Source organism: Alligator sinensis, unplaced genomic scaffold (assembly GCF_000455745.1).
Source record: "Alligator sinensis unplaced genomic scaffold, ASM45574v1 scaffold588_1, whole genome shotgun sequence".
Taxonomy (NCBI): Eukaryota; Metazoa; Chordata; order Crocodylia; family Alligatoridae; genus Alligator; species Alligator sinensis.
In genome coordinates, this window is record NW_005842244.1 from 540,815 (window position 1) to 553,087 (window position 12,273).

Here is a 12,273-nt window from a genome sequence, read left to right on the forward strand (position 1 = left end):
TAGGGAAAGTCTAGGCGGGGTTAAAGTTCAGCTCATGGAGCTGCTCAGCGCTGCCTGCAGTTTAGCAGAGTTGGAAATGTGAAAGCAAGAAGCAGGCTCCATTCTCCCCCCCTCTTTCTCTCTCTCTCTTTTTCTCTCTCTCCCTTTCTCTCTCTCCCCCTCTCCCTCTCTCTCTCCCTCTCTCTCTCTCTCTCACACACACACACACACACGCGCGCACACACACACCTCCAAACCACAACCCCCCCACAGCAATCATGTATTCTCCTCTCTGTCTCACCCAGGTAAGCAGCTGTTTGGATGCATTTGGGGCTGGTTTTGCAGGGTGGTGCATGTGCGTGTGTGTGTGTGTGTGTATGTGTGTGCGCGGGGGGGTGTGCGGGGGGGGAACCACAGCTTGAAGAAAGTAACTTTGTTTCCATTAGGTTGCATTCCTCTTCTTGCACGGCCATTTGTGCAGGCACATGGCTAATGGCGCCTACTTATTAATGGTTTAATTAATATTGGGGAGGGGGGTCCTGCTCCGATGCACTGTTTTGGGGGGCACGATCCGCACGTGTGCGGCAGTGTTGCAGCCCATGACATGCTTGGTCATCTGCAATCGATACTCCCCGTTTGTGCTTCCGATGCGATTAATGCATGAGAGAAAAAAAAAGAAGACTAGTAAGAGCTCTACTTCGGGGTAGGGTTGGGTTTTTTGGGAGCATTAAAAAGTGCTGCATTTTCTCTTCGGAGACGCAAGTGACTGCATTGCTTTCCCTCCCTTGAACTCCAGACTTTTGTCGGTTCGTGGATGCGGTTCAGGGCTCCCTCCCCCCCGCGCAGCCCCGGAGCTAGACGCTGCCCCCGTGCACCGAGCCGGGAGCTGCCCGCAGCCCCCCGCGCGTGCATTGCACGCGTGCCCAGCCGTGGCCCCGGCGTGGATGCGGGCTTGGCGGGGCTCCCCGGGGACGTGTCGCTGGGACGCCGAGTGGCACTTGCTCGGGTGTCACGTTGGCCTGGATATTATTTTATTTTTTTGGAGGGGGGTGGGGGGGTTGCAAGTCCTGCTCACAAAGTTGCTCGATCCCTTCCCCGGGCTGCGGAGTTGTCCTGGCTGCAAACGCCCCCTCCCCCGCAGCCCCGGCCCCGCGGAGCGGCTGTGCGCGGCCGCCCTCCCCGCTCCCGGCTCCACTCACTTCGCAGGACTTCGGGCAACTTTTCCTGCTCACCTCTTCCCCCTCCCTCTCACCGCCCCTCAGGCAAAACACTGCCTTTTTGCGGCTCCTGATCCCGTGGTAGCTTCTTTTTTTTCATATTTATTTTCACTATTGAAAGGCCTGAAGCTGGAGTGAAGGGAGAGTGTGTGCCCCCCCCTGCTTCCCCCCATGCAGCCTGGGACTGTGATACCTTCCAGCCTGAGTGCAAATCAAGTGGCCCCTTCCCTCTCTTCTGCACACAAGTTACAGCACAGCCTTCCAGTTACACACCTTCCTTTCGCAGGAGATAATGGTTTAAGGAGGAAATACTTCCTGGTGGACTCAAACCCCAGCCTGATTTCCTCCTGCATGTAGGATTGGGAGGCTATTATCCCTTTTAGTTGCTCATTAGTATTTTTAAAGAGGAGCTCTTGAAGGCAGTTTCCCACAGGAGAGCTAGCCCTGCATCCTGGGGACGGGGCGCTTTTCCAAGTACGCTTGGGAGCTGCAAAAAAAGTTTCATTTTTCGTTCTTCCCTCCAGAAATCGATGGACTCCTTGCAAGCGAAGTGGTGGGAGGGAGGAACTTTACAGTACTAAGCTCACCCTTGCTTTTAGGCAAAAGGCAGGTCTATGTGTTGACATGAACGTGTCACTCGCACAGAAACACGGGGTGCAGACCTTGTGCCCTTTTTGACCAGAGTTTATGCCACTGATACAACCCTGATAAATCCCTACTTTCTGTCATTTCGCCTACTGGAGGAATGACAGAAATTTAACTTCGGAAAGAACAGCCAAATACTCATTTCCTTTTCAAACTGCACTTGTCTAATCCTGTTTTTAGTAGGCCCAATGGTACATTAAGGAGATTCAAAATAAATCCGTGCATTTTTCCCTTTCCTTTTTTTAATATTAAATATAGTCTCATTTTGTTGTCAAAATCTTATATCCTTGTTTAACATTTGGGAAAGTAGTTTAGGGATTCAAAGGCCTCTTTGCAAACTGTATGCCGAGAATGATCGATGAGGCGGTTTTATCATTTTATACAGAAAACGTAGGCTAAATTTTAATAAAGGCTTAAGTGGTCTTTTGTTTTTCATTTCAGAATTAATATAAGCTTTTATTGCTACAAGTTTTGGGGTAAGGGTTTTTCTTTCCTTTTTTATATTTTAGTATTGGCTCAGTTTTAAGGGGAAAACCTTAGAAGGATGATTTGGAAAAATACAAACAAACAGACAAAACCATGGTTAGGAAGCACAGTCATCCCAGTAATGCAACTGGAATGGCATGACTGTGTCTGCTAGAGAGGTTTGAACCCTCTCTCAGAAATATACACACTATTTCATTCACATCTGTTCTGTAGATCTAGAAAATAGTTTGGGCCAACATGAGCATCTAATCTGTAAAAAAAATACTTGAAAAAAACATGAAATGCAGAACTATTAATATTATGAGGGTTTATAACTTTGACTTATTTTTTAATAGATCAGTGTAAATAGATCATAAAAAATGATTACCATAAAATGCTACCTTTTCTTCTCCCTCTCTTTTGATATTAAGGCCCTTTTGTTTTTTATGAGTATGTAATTTAAATATATAAATATAATTTGAAGGCCCAAATTTTTGATGCAGGATGCATCTCGGAAGCACCATAACTACAAATAGTGAAAGAGCATTATATTAAAACTTAGTTTTTATTTTTTTCCTTTTAAAAAATGTATAGCACACCCTTAGGGTACCATTTATTTTTCAAATATTCTTTAATTCTTAAAGGGGATAATGTTTTTAAACCAAACTTTTGAACTATTTTATAAACGCTGAGAAAAGGCAAAAATCATACTGTTTTCTAACAGTTATTTTCAATCTTAATTTTTTGCTCTAAGCAAGTGAGCGGATCTGCACACCTTTGCATGCACTTTCATGGACATATTTCCAAAACTTTTTTGGGAGCTTAATAACATTTTAATAAATAACTTAAAAAAAAAAGAAAAAATGGCAAAATTGGTTTTCCAAATGGTTGGGTGGCTTTATTTCCATTCATACTTTGCTGATTCCTTCTCATTGAGATTTCGGTGGTTGGATTTTACAGGGGAATATTTTATGAAGACAGTTTAAAAGTTAGTTTGGCAGTCTTCTGTTCTTGAGTCATTAACCTTTTTGCTTAGTACACCATTTTGAAAACCACATTAAAATGCAACATGTATAGATACACATGAATGGAAGGCATATATCTTTCTCGTGGCATAGCAATCTTTAAATTTAATACAGATTAAGAACCACTGAAAATGATTACCTGATCTTTAGGCCATATAATGGTTCTGTCGCCTTTCAAAGTTTTTTCTCCCTCTTTCAGGTTCACATTGTAGCTCAGCTCTAGTGCAGACTACAGGAGCTGTATTTTGGATAGTATCCAGCGTAGGGCCAAAAAAGTCGTGAGCATATGAGATCAGTCAATACGAAGTCCTGTTGAAAGCAGAAAGTTAAATATTTCAGGATATACCAAGATGTGTTTAGAATTTATTAACGCTTCAAATGATCTCCTGTTTCATTGCAGGTCTTTTTAGCAAATTGATTGTGTACCTTAGCAGATAAACTTTGACTTGACAAAAGGCCTTTTCCCATTCTTCTCTTTTTGAGTGTATGTATTGGGGGAAAGAACTCCAAAGATCAGAAGTGTGTTTTTATTATTTTTAATAGCTTGTGGCAACCTGCAGCTCTTTATCTTTTTTTTCTATTACAGCAATTTTTCATGTTTGAGAGCCCAGCTACACATGTTGTGATTGCTGCCTTCTCTCACTTTTTGAATCCACCGACTAAAAGCTTTTTTACTTTATTGACATTTGAAACTGATCTTCTCAAGTAGAGAAAAAACCCCCAAAATGTTAATCACCAACTTGTTTGAATTTATTTTATATCTTATATTTTAATAGTCATTCACGTTTGTAAGTATTCTTGCACTCTGTTAATGTTGTTGTGTCAGTTTTGGTAATTTCTAATAGTCCCCCTTTAAAAAAATAATTAAAAAATGCTGTAAAGATTACATAGTACATACACTTTAAGAGATGCACAGAATATGTGTGATTAACCCCTATGGAAACTTGATACACAGCCTTGAATTGTGACAGGATTTTGTTACTAGATGTTTCCATCATTGATTTTCATTTTTAATATTTTTTTTGGAGCAGAAAGGTGTTTTCTGGGGAAAAAAGCCATTGGAGCTAGACAAGGGATATATTTTAATAACATGATTTTTAAGGCTATGAAACTATTTCGGTAGGTGGTACGCTGTGCATGTTAATACAACAGAGGAAAGTCAGTTTAATTGAAAAAAAAATTGTCACCTGGAAAGAACAGTGCAGAGTTAAAGTTTCCTGTCTGTGCTCTATATAGTTTTAATTTTTTTCCCGTAGGGCCCAATCCCATGAATGGGAGCAACTCACTTGTGGGAGTTCCTCTTGGCCTAAAGAGTGAATTTAGCTCCTCGCATATGTTACAGAATCAGGCCCTTAAGTTGTACATGCATTTCTATAAGTAAAGTCATGTGCAGTAATGCTGTCACTTAGAGAAGAATAACCAGCACAATTATAGTGAATTATAACGTGTGATTTCTGTAGAAACATAACGTTTGACTAATGTAATTTTTGCGTACATTTAATAGTTTAAAAAAACCAAGTATACGGGCCTTTCTTGCAACATACTTATTTGAGTTGAAAGGAACTAGTCAATCCCGATTGTTTTTGTCTCAAGTAAAGAGAACAAACTTAAAATAATGTTACTGAAGGCAGGCGGTGTGTTTGGGAAGAAAAAAGTATAGCAGTGGTATTCTTTTAAAATATATTAGTCAATCTATAACAAAAGATGCTAGCAACATCCAATCATTTCTTTTTGGAGTATGGTGGTGACGCTAAGATTTTCTGCTTTCGGATTTTGCATGCAAATTTCCCTCTCTTTTTATTTTTTTATACTAGGGAATCAGAACTTGTCTTGTATCCATGTCACAATATCAGATTTATTATTTTTGGTCGGCTAAGTATAAACCAAACTGTTTTTTTAAACTCTGTAAGGTTAGAGTTTTCTAAGCTTTTAATACAATTTACTTTTAGGCATGCTGGAGAAATTTACAAATGAGCTGAATTATTTGCTGTTTCTGGGGGTCCCGTAAGCAAAAAAACCCAACCCCTTGTATCTGTAAAATCAGTTATATTGGAATGTCATTATTCTGCCGGTCGCTGTTTCCAAATACATCTTAAGGAAAGTTTTTTTGTAGTTCAGACTTCCCCATACAAACATTGATTGGCATCCAAATGTTTAGAATTTGCCAAATTGGCGGGCATGTGCTGGCTACCCCACAAGCAATGGGGTCAGGGAGAGAGCAGAGTAAGATATGTATTCTTTGAGCATGGATTAAGGCCATTACAAATTTATGTACTTTTCAGCTTTTGGTCTACTTTCAGATTTTTTAGTGATTTGAAATTTTAGGACCGAGCCTAAACTTCCTGTACACTTAAGCATATTTGAAATGTTCTCTATCCTTTGCAATAGTGATATCATAGTCTTTTGGTTGATTTACATAGAAACCCTATGTGTGTGCGTGTGCATATGTGTAATGAAAGGAAGAAGTATTTATATATATGTGTTCATATGAATACGCAAGTGCTTGTGTTTCCTGCCCTATCGTATATATGCTTGTCATGACTTAATCCTTACTTTATGTGCATATACATTTTTCATGTGTTAAAGTAGTGTTTGAAGGAGATATTATGAGTTCTTTGCCGGTTGCGGTTGTGTTTTCATGATATCAATAATTTTGTTATCATTCCTCTAGGATGAATTTCATCCCTTCATTGAAGCACTTCTGCCTCACGTCCGAGCATTTGCGTACACGTGGTTCAACCTGCAAGCCCGAAAACGAAAATACTTCAAAAAACATGAAAAACGCATGTCTAAAGAGGAAGAGAGAGCAGTGAAGGACGAATTGCTAAGTGAAAAACCTGAGGTCAAACAAAAATGGGCATCCAGACTTCTGGCAAAGCTACGGAAAGATATCAGGCCTGAGTTCCGAGAGGATTTTGTTCTCACAGTCACAGGAAAAAAGCCTCCGTGTTGCGTTCTTTCCAATCCAGACCAGAAGGGCAAGATGAGAAGAATTGACTGCCTACGCCAGGCAGATAAGGTCTGGAGATTGGACCTTGTTATGGTGATTTTATTTAAAGGTATTCCGCTCGAAAGTACTGATGGCGAGCGCCTTGTAAAGTCCCCACAGTGCTCTAATCCAGGGCTGTGCGTACAGCCACATCATATAGGAGTTTCTGTTAAGGAACTCGATTTATATTTGGCATACTTTGTGCACGCAGCAGGTAAGTGCATTTATACAAAGTTGTCCAACTTTTCTGTAAGCTCCGCTCCTCTGCTGTACCATCAGAGCGTGTGTCATGACCTGGCAAAGGCTGTTTGAGGCAGTGTTTGAATTTTGAGAAAATGTATGCCATGTAAATGTGGCTGGCAGCATGGGTTTAACTCCATCTCCAAGGCTAACCAGTGAGGAAGACAATACTGATATACTCTGGTTGCCAGTGCAAAAAGTAGCAACAAATGAGATTGCATTTTCTGTTGACTTTAAAGAGCAGTAAGTGTAAAGATATGTTGGTTTTCTGCAGTGCTGTCAAAAGTGTTGCCATTAATATTAGCATAGGAAATGTGAAAGGCCTTTGCTTCTTAAACTATCTAGAGGCTTAGTTATAATGTATCTTGTTTTAATACAGGCCAGGGAAAGCACAGAGATGGGCCTTAAAAAAACCCATACAAACACCCTTTGTATATGTGTTATGTCATTGAACAAATAAATTGAGGGAAACAGGAGTGTCCAAGTGCTGATTGTGAAAAGGGCCAGCGCTAAGAGGCGCTGAGTGCCCTCGATTCCTATCGATACGTATGGGGGGGACCTGTGCCACGTCTTACAGATTCGGGCCCAAAGTGTAAAAGAAACAAGTCACACAAATCTGGTTGGTGCAAAGTACGGTTTAAAAAAAACTCCCATCCGTGTAATCAACTGGTAAAAAAAGATCAGCATTAAAAGAAATAACTAAAGTGTCATAAAGAAATGACGTGGCAGCTGACCAGTTCTGAGAATTGATTTTTGATTTTGATAACGTTACATTCAGGAGTGCAGAAAGGCATGTTGTGAAATTTGGTACTTTTGTGACTCCAGTGCAAAACCTGCCTAGCTTGTGAATATGAATATATTCAGCAGCAGGATAAAATGCTATTCTGTTGCATTTATTTTGTAATCATCTTGTAGATAAGTTGTTGTTAATGAAATGTTAGGCCCGGGTATTTGTAACTTGTTGACTTTATGTATTGACACACCTACCGATCTCACTGGATTTCTTTCTGAGCAGTCACTTAAGCCATGGGGTCAGAGAGAGTTGAAAAAGGAGTGAAGCAAAGAGAAGATGGTGGAATCTTATCAATAGAAACTAAATATAGATACATTTCTTATTATTAAAATAAGAAAAACCAGAGACTATATCTATTTTCTAATATTATCTCGGGATCTATAAAGATTGCTGACTATCCAAAAGATTCATTCAATAAAGCCATTCAAACTTAGGATGCACAGTGTCATTTCAGTAAGGTTTACAGGTATATTCTGAGGTTGGAAAGTATCTTTGGGCATCATTGTGGTATTTTACACAGATAACCTGTGGAATTTATTTTGCAATTAGATGCGACTACATATTTATGGTCCAGGAAATGTAGGCAAATATTGTGGAAAGAGGGTTTAATTTACTAGGTGATTTATTATGTCGTATAGTAAAATAAGAAGTACTGATTTGTGGCTTAATGGAGAGAGCATTGGACTGGGTTGCAGGAGATATGTTCTTGTTCCTGGCTCTTTCAGTGTCTGACAAGGTGACAGTACCTCAGTTTCCTCATCTGTAAAATGGAGACAATTATAGTGACTTTCTTTATAAAGCAGTTGAGATCTACTTGAAAACTGCTGGGTAAGAACTAGGCATTATTATTAATTAGGCTTACATTCAGCACTAATGTTTAGTCAGTATTGTGTTCCATAAAGTAAAAGCCAGCTTCCGAAAAGCACAAAGCTTGTCAGCAGAAGCCAGTGATCTTGTTTCAACCTGCGTGCAGGATCATAGAAACATAGGGCTGGAAGGGACTTCAAGAGGTTTATTAGTCCATTGCCCTGGTTATGCAGAATGTGCCTGGGAGACAGAAAGAAACAAACAGCTAAACTACATGTATAAGTAATAGAAAGAGGTGTAAAGTGATTTAATTTTTCCATTATGAGTCACACATCCCATATTTAAAAGTTGAGTATTTTTATTAGTGGTATGTCATCTTGTCGATATGACTGACAACTAGTGACCGTAGGAAAGTAGGGCTGGAAGTAACTTCTTGAAGACATCTAGTCCAGACCCTGTGAGCTCTTGTTTTTTAATCTGTTCATCAGAAACAGAAAACAATTGTGCTAATTGTTCTTTGGACTAAACCTTTGCCATAGAAACTTGAACGCTAGACTTGAAAATCGTTCTTGAGTTACATGTTCAGGTCCTTTTAAACGGTAAACCTCTTTAACTCTACAATTTGCTATTTTTACCTTTGTCGCTGATTGTACCTACTGCCATACATGGTTGTGGCAGTTATTTGTGCTACCAGATTTATTAATAAACAGATTAATCAAGTGCAACACAACGATATTTATGTAGTAAAGTATAATCATTATTTTTATCCTTCCAATAGGCATGATGAAAGCATCATAGATAAAGCTACCTTTAAAAAATTTTTAAACCCGGGTGTATCCCACAATTCTTTTTACACTGGAACACCGGCCAAGCTGACAGTCATTGGTTCCCACAGACCCGCAGTCATGGCAGCTTGTGCTGTGTGTGCAACAGGAGAATTACAAAAGAAAATATTAAGGGTCCTTTTGTCTCAAAATATTTCAGACGGTTTCAGAGTCTTACAGACCTGTTATTTATGATGAGGAAGCTGCCAATACAAATATTAGGTAGGTTGGTCAACTTACATATAGCTGATTTGACAAGCATCTGCTATAGTACAGAAGATTTGTAAACACTAAACAATGTTTTTACCTCCTTAAAAGTTTTGAGAAGTTGCCAGTATTGGCAGGAGGCACAGACTCTGAAACGTGCTTTAAGATATGTGCCAAAACCATTGTGGCCTTTTCACCCATAGTGCTTGCTGCTTCTTCATCTTCTTTTTTTTTCTTTTTGGATTCTGTTCCAATATGCCTTATTTTCGATGACTTCAACAGTGAGATGTTCCTTTCCTTCTAAACATGTACGATAATTATTGCTTTGAATCCAGGCTTTTTTTCCAGTCGGACACTATCATCTGTAAGAGAACACATGTGCACAGATTTAAATAACACTTCTTACAGAGCCACAGAAATGAATTATTTTCTTTAAGAACTGTATAAAACAAGAAAACTAAAATATGCAAATACACGGACTACATGCCATTTTTGTGAGAAAATAATGAACAATGCTGCTTCAGGAATTAGAGAGCGACCAAAAAATTTACAGCTTCAGTCCTAATTTGCCGTTTTAAATCTGTTTAAGCAAAAGCAGACAGCATTCTCCTCTCCTTCACTTGGGTTTGCTTTTTAGTTTTCACTTCTTCTGCACATGTATCAAATGACAACTTGGAAACCATTGTGGCAAACCGTTTTCTTTGTGGGAGTATAACAGTAAAGCTAATTTATGGCCAGTCCCAAACCAGATGATCTGTATCAGAATCTACAATATACCAGGCACGTGGCGAGGTCACAATTTAAGTTGTTAAGGTCATAACCTAAGCCACCAGGCAGTTGACCTTTTAGATAAAGTTAACCTTTGTTCATTAGTAGGCACTCAACCGAGAACTTTCTTGAGTTTTATACTGCTTTGGAGTTACTTCTGCTAATGTGATCAGATTGTAGAAAAGATTCTCCATTGAAGTAATTAAATTTTGTGAGAGGTCACAGTTTTTAGAGACTTTCTTAGTGGACAAAGCTAGATTACAGGCCAGAAAGGGATAATACAATGCTTGAATTTTTTTTCCTGATAGATGTTATTAACCGTTCTAGGCAAGAATTAAAGCTAGTGAGATGTTAGAGGGACAAAATTGCCTAATTCTTCAGGGCATTTAAAATTTCTAAGTTTAAATAAAGTCTGGGGTTAGCATTTTGTTTAAATAAGACTGTTTTACTGGTTCTGATACTATTCAGAACAGAAGCCAAAGTTGAAATAGGAAGTCTGGCATATTTTTGTGACTATGAACATTTACTTAGCATTGAAATATGTTCTATGGATAATTGACTATGTAATAGTAGGTACATGTGACCTTGAACTTAAAGTAGACTCATTTTATGCTGTAATTAGTGTATTTTAAATATTTATACTTAGATCATAACAAAGGCATATCGATTGAAATTATGTAAATACCAGCCAGAATTAAAATAGTCTCATATAGTCAAAATATCAGTGTAAGTGTCTTTTAGTTCCAAGTCAGAAAGGTACATAACACTTGCACTGTAATCTTTTAGTACAATTGTTATTGATTGTTGCTGCATTAATCCTGTTAATAGCTTCAGTCAATTCAGTATGTAGCAGTGATGTGAGGGGTGTTCTAACAATACTGTACATCACGAAAAGAGCTGTTGCAGCATCTTGAAACTCCTGATACCTGCTTTACAAAAGTATAATGTTTTCCTGTATAAGGTATTGCTGATTACCACATTACATACACCATATTGTTTACTTAATTACATTGTAAAGCAGGCTCATTTTTAATTATTTAGATTACATTCTTGCTTTGTTCTGATGCAGCATTTCTATTATTTCATTTAAGCCCAAAATGCTAGGTTTTGACGCATTTTGGTTTTATTTTGGTTACGGTATTGCCATTCCATCGTACAGTAATCCAGATAGCCAGGATATGCAGATTGGCCAGATGGCCACGTTAACAGATTGAGAACTCACTTCCCACTGCTAAAGAGCAGGTGTAAGATCAGTAGGGTTTTTTTGCTCCCAAGATTCATCCCAAATGCTCGTTAGCTGCGTGTATAATGGCATTAAAAAAGCGCCACATTTCAGAGCAGCATCTCTGCCATGTAGTTAATATGTAACATATATGCAGCTTGTGTACGTATCTGGAGATTTCTAAAGCATTTATTTACCCTCACTATAAAACTTCTGAAAATCTGCTTCTAATATATGGCTGTCATCGTCCAGCCTTATATCAAAGCAATCTTAAACGTTTTATTCATGAAGCAGGATGTTAATAATACATGTGCAGTACTTTAAAAATGCAGATTACGTTCACTCTTTAAAAAAAATAGCCTTGCAGGAAGTGTTTTCTACACCGCATATATACTGGATTACATATGGAGATCCAGAAGATCATGGATATTGCAATATTCAGATAACTTTGACATCTGAGTGTTTGTTTATTTGTTTGGTATGACTCTCTGCCACCGATATTTGTGGGTTAACGATTATGTGAGATGTAGTCATTACAAAGTCATTCTGTTATCAAAGAGTACCAGATCTTGTGTCATGTCCAACCCATAAAAGGGTCTCATTAAAAAAGGACTGAAAACTTAAATCCTTGCAACCGGGTTTCCTAGCTGAATATGGAGTACAAAACCAAAGTTTTTGGATACCCTTGATTTATACCCATGCATTTACCATGCACGCACGCTCCGGTCACACACCCATCTACGTACCCTGCGCGGTGCAGAGAGATATATATCTTTATCACGAAATTCTGCTTGGGAAGTGGGATCAGACTGCTCTTTGCAGTAGTAACCGTAGTTGACAGAAGCAGGATTTAGGTTGGGACAACTGCTTCCCCTGCGCTGTTGTAATTGAGAAGATAGGTATCTGTGTTAATTCTAACCCTAACTATAGTGGAACTTGTGACTCTGCTATATCATGAACCACTGGCAGAAGTTCAATCATGTGGTTTAGCTTTCTCTGTTCTCCAACAACAACAACAAGTAATCACTGGCTAAATATGCTTTTAGTATGTTTAGAATGTTTTCCAGGTGATTTCTGTTCCCATAATATTAC

At 38.9% G+C, this 12,273-nt stretch overlaps 1 protein-coding gene across 8 annotated transcripts in view; it reads left to right on the forward strand.

Annotated features, from left to right (window-relative positions):
* NFIA (nuclear factor I A) overlaps nucleotides 1–12,273 on the forward strand; it is a 429,137-nt gene that overhangs the window by 130,319 nt on the left and 286,545 nt on the right. For 4 of the 8 annotated variants that reach the window (XM_025208668.1, XM_025208672.1, XM_025208667.1 and 1 more), the window contains exon 2: nucleotides 6,003–6,534. In XM_025208668.1, the coding sequence (XP_025064453.1) occupies nucleotides 6,003–6,534 (532 nt within the window). Of the gene's footprint in view, nucleotides 1–6; nucleotides 285–6,002; nucleotides 6,535–12,273 lie in introns of those variants that run through there. The other 4 variants (XM_006027453.3, XM_006027454.3, XM_025208670.1 and 1 more) reach the window with 2 other exon arrangements.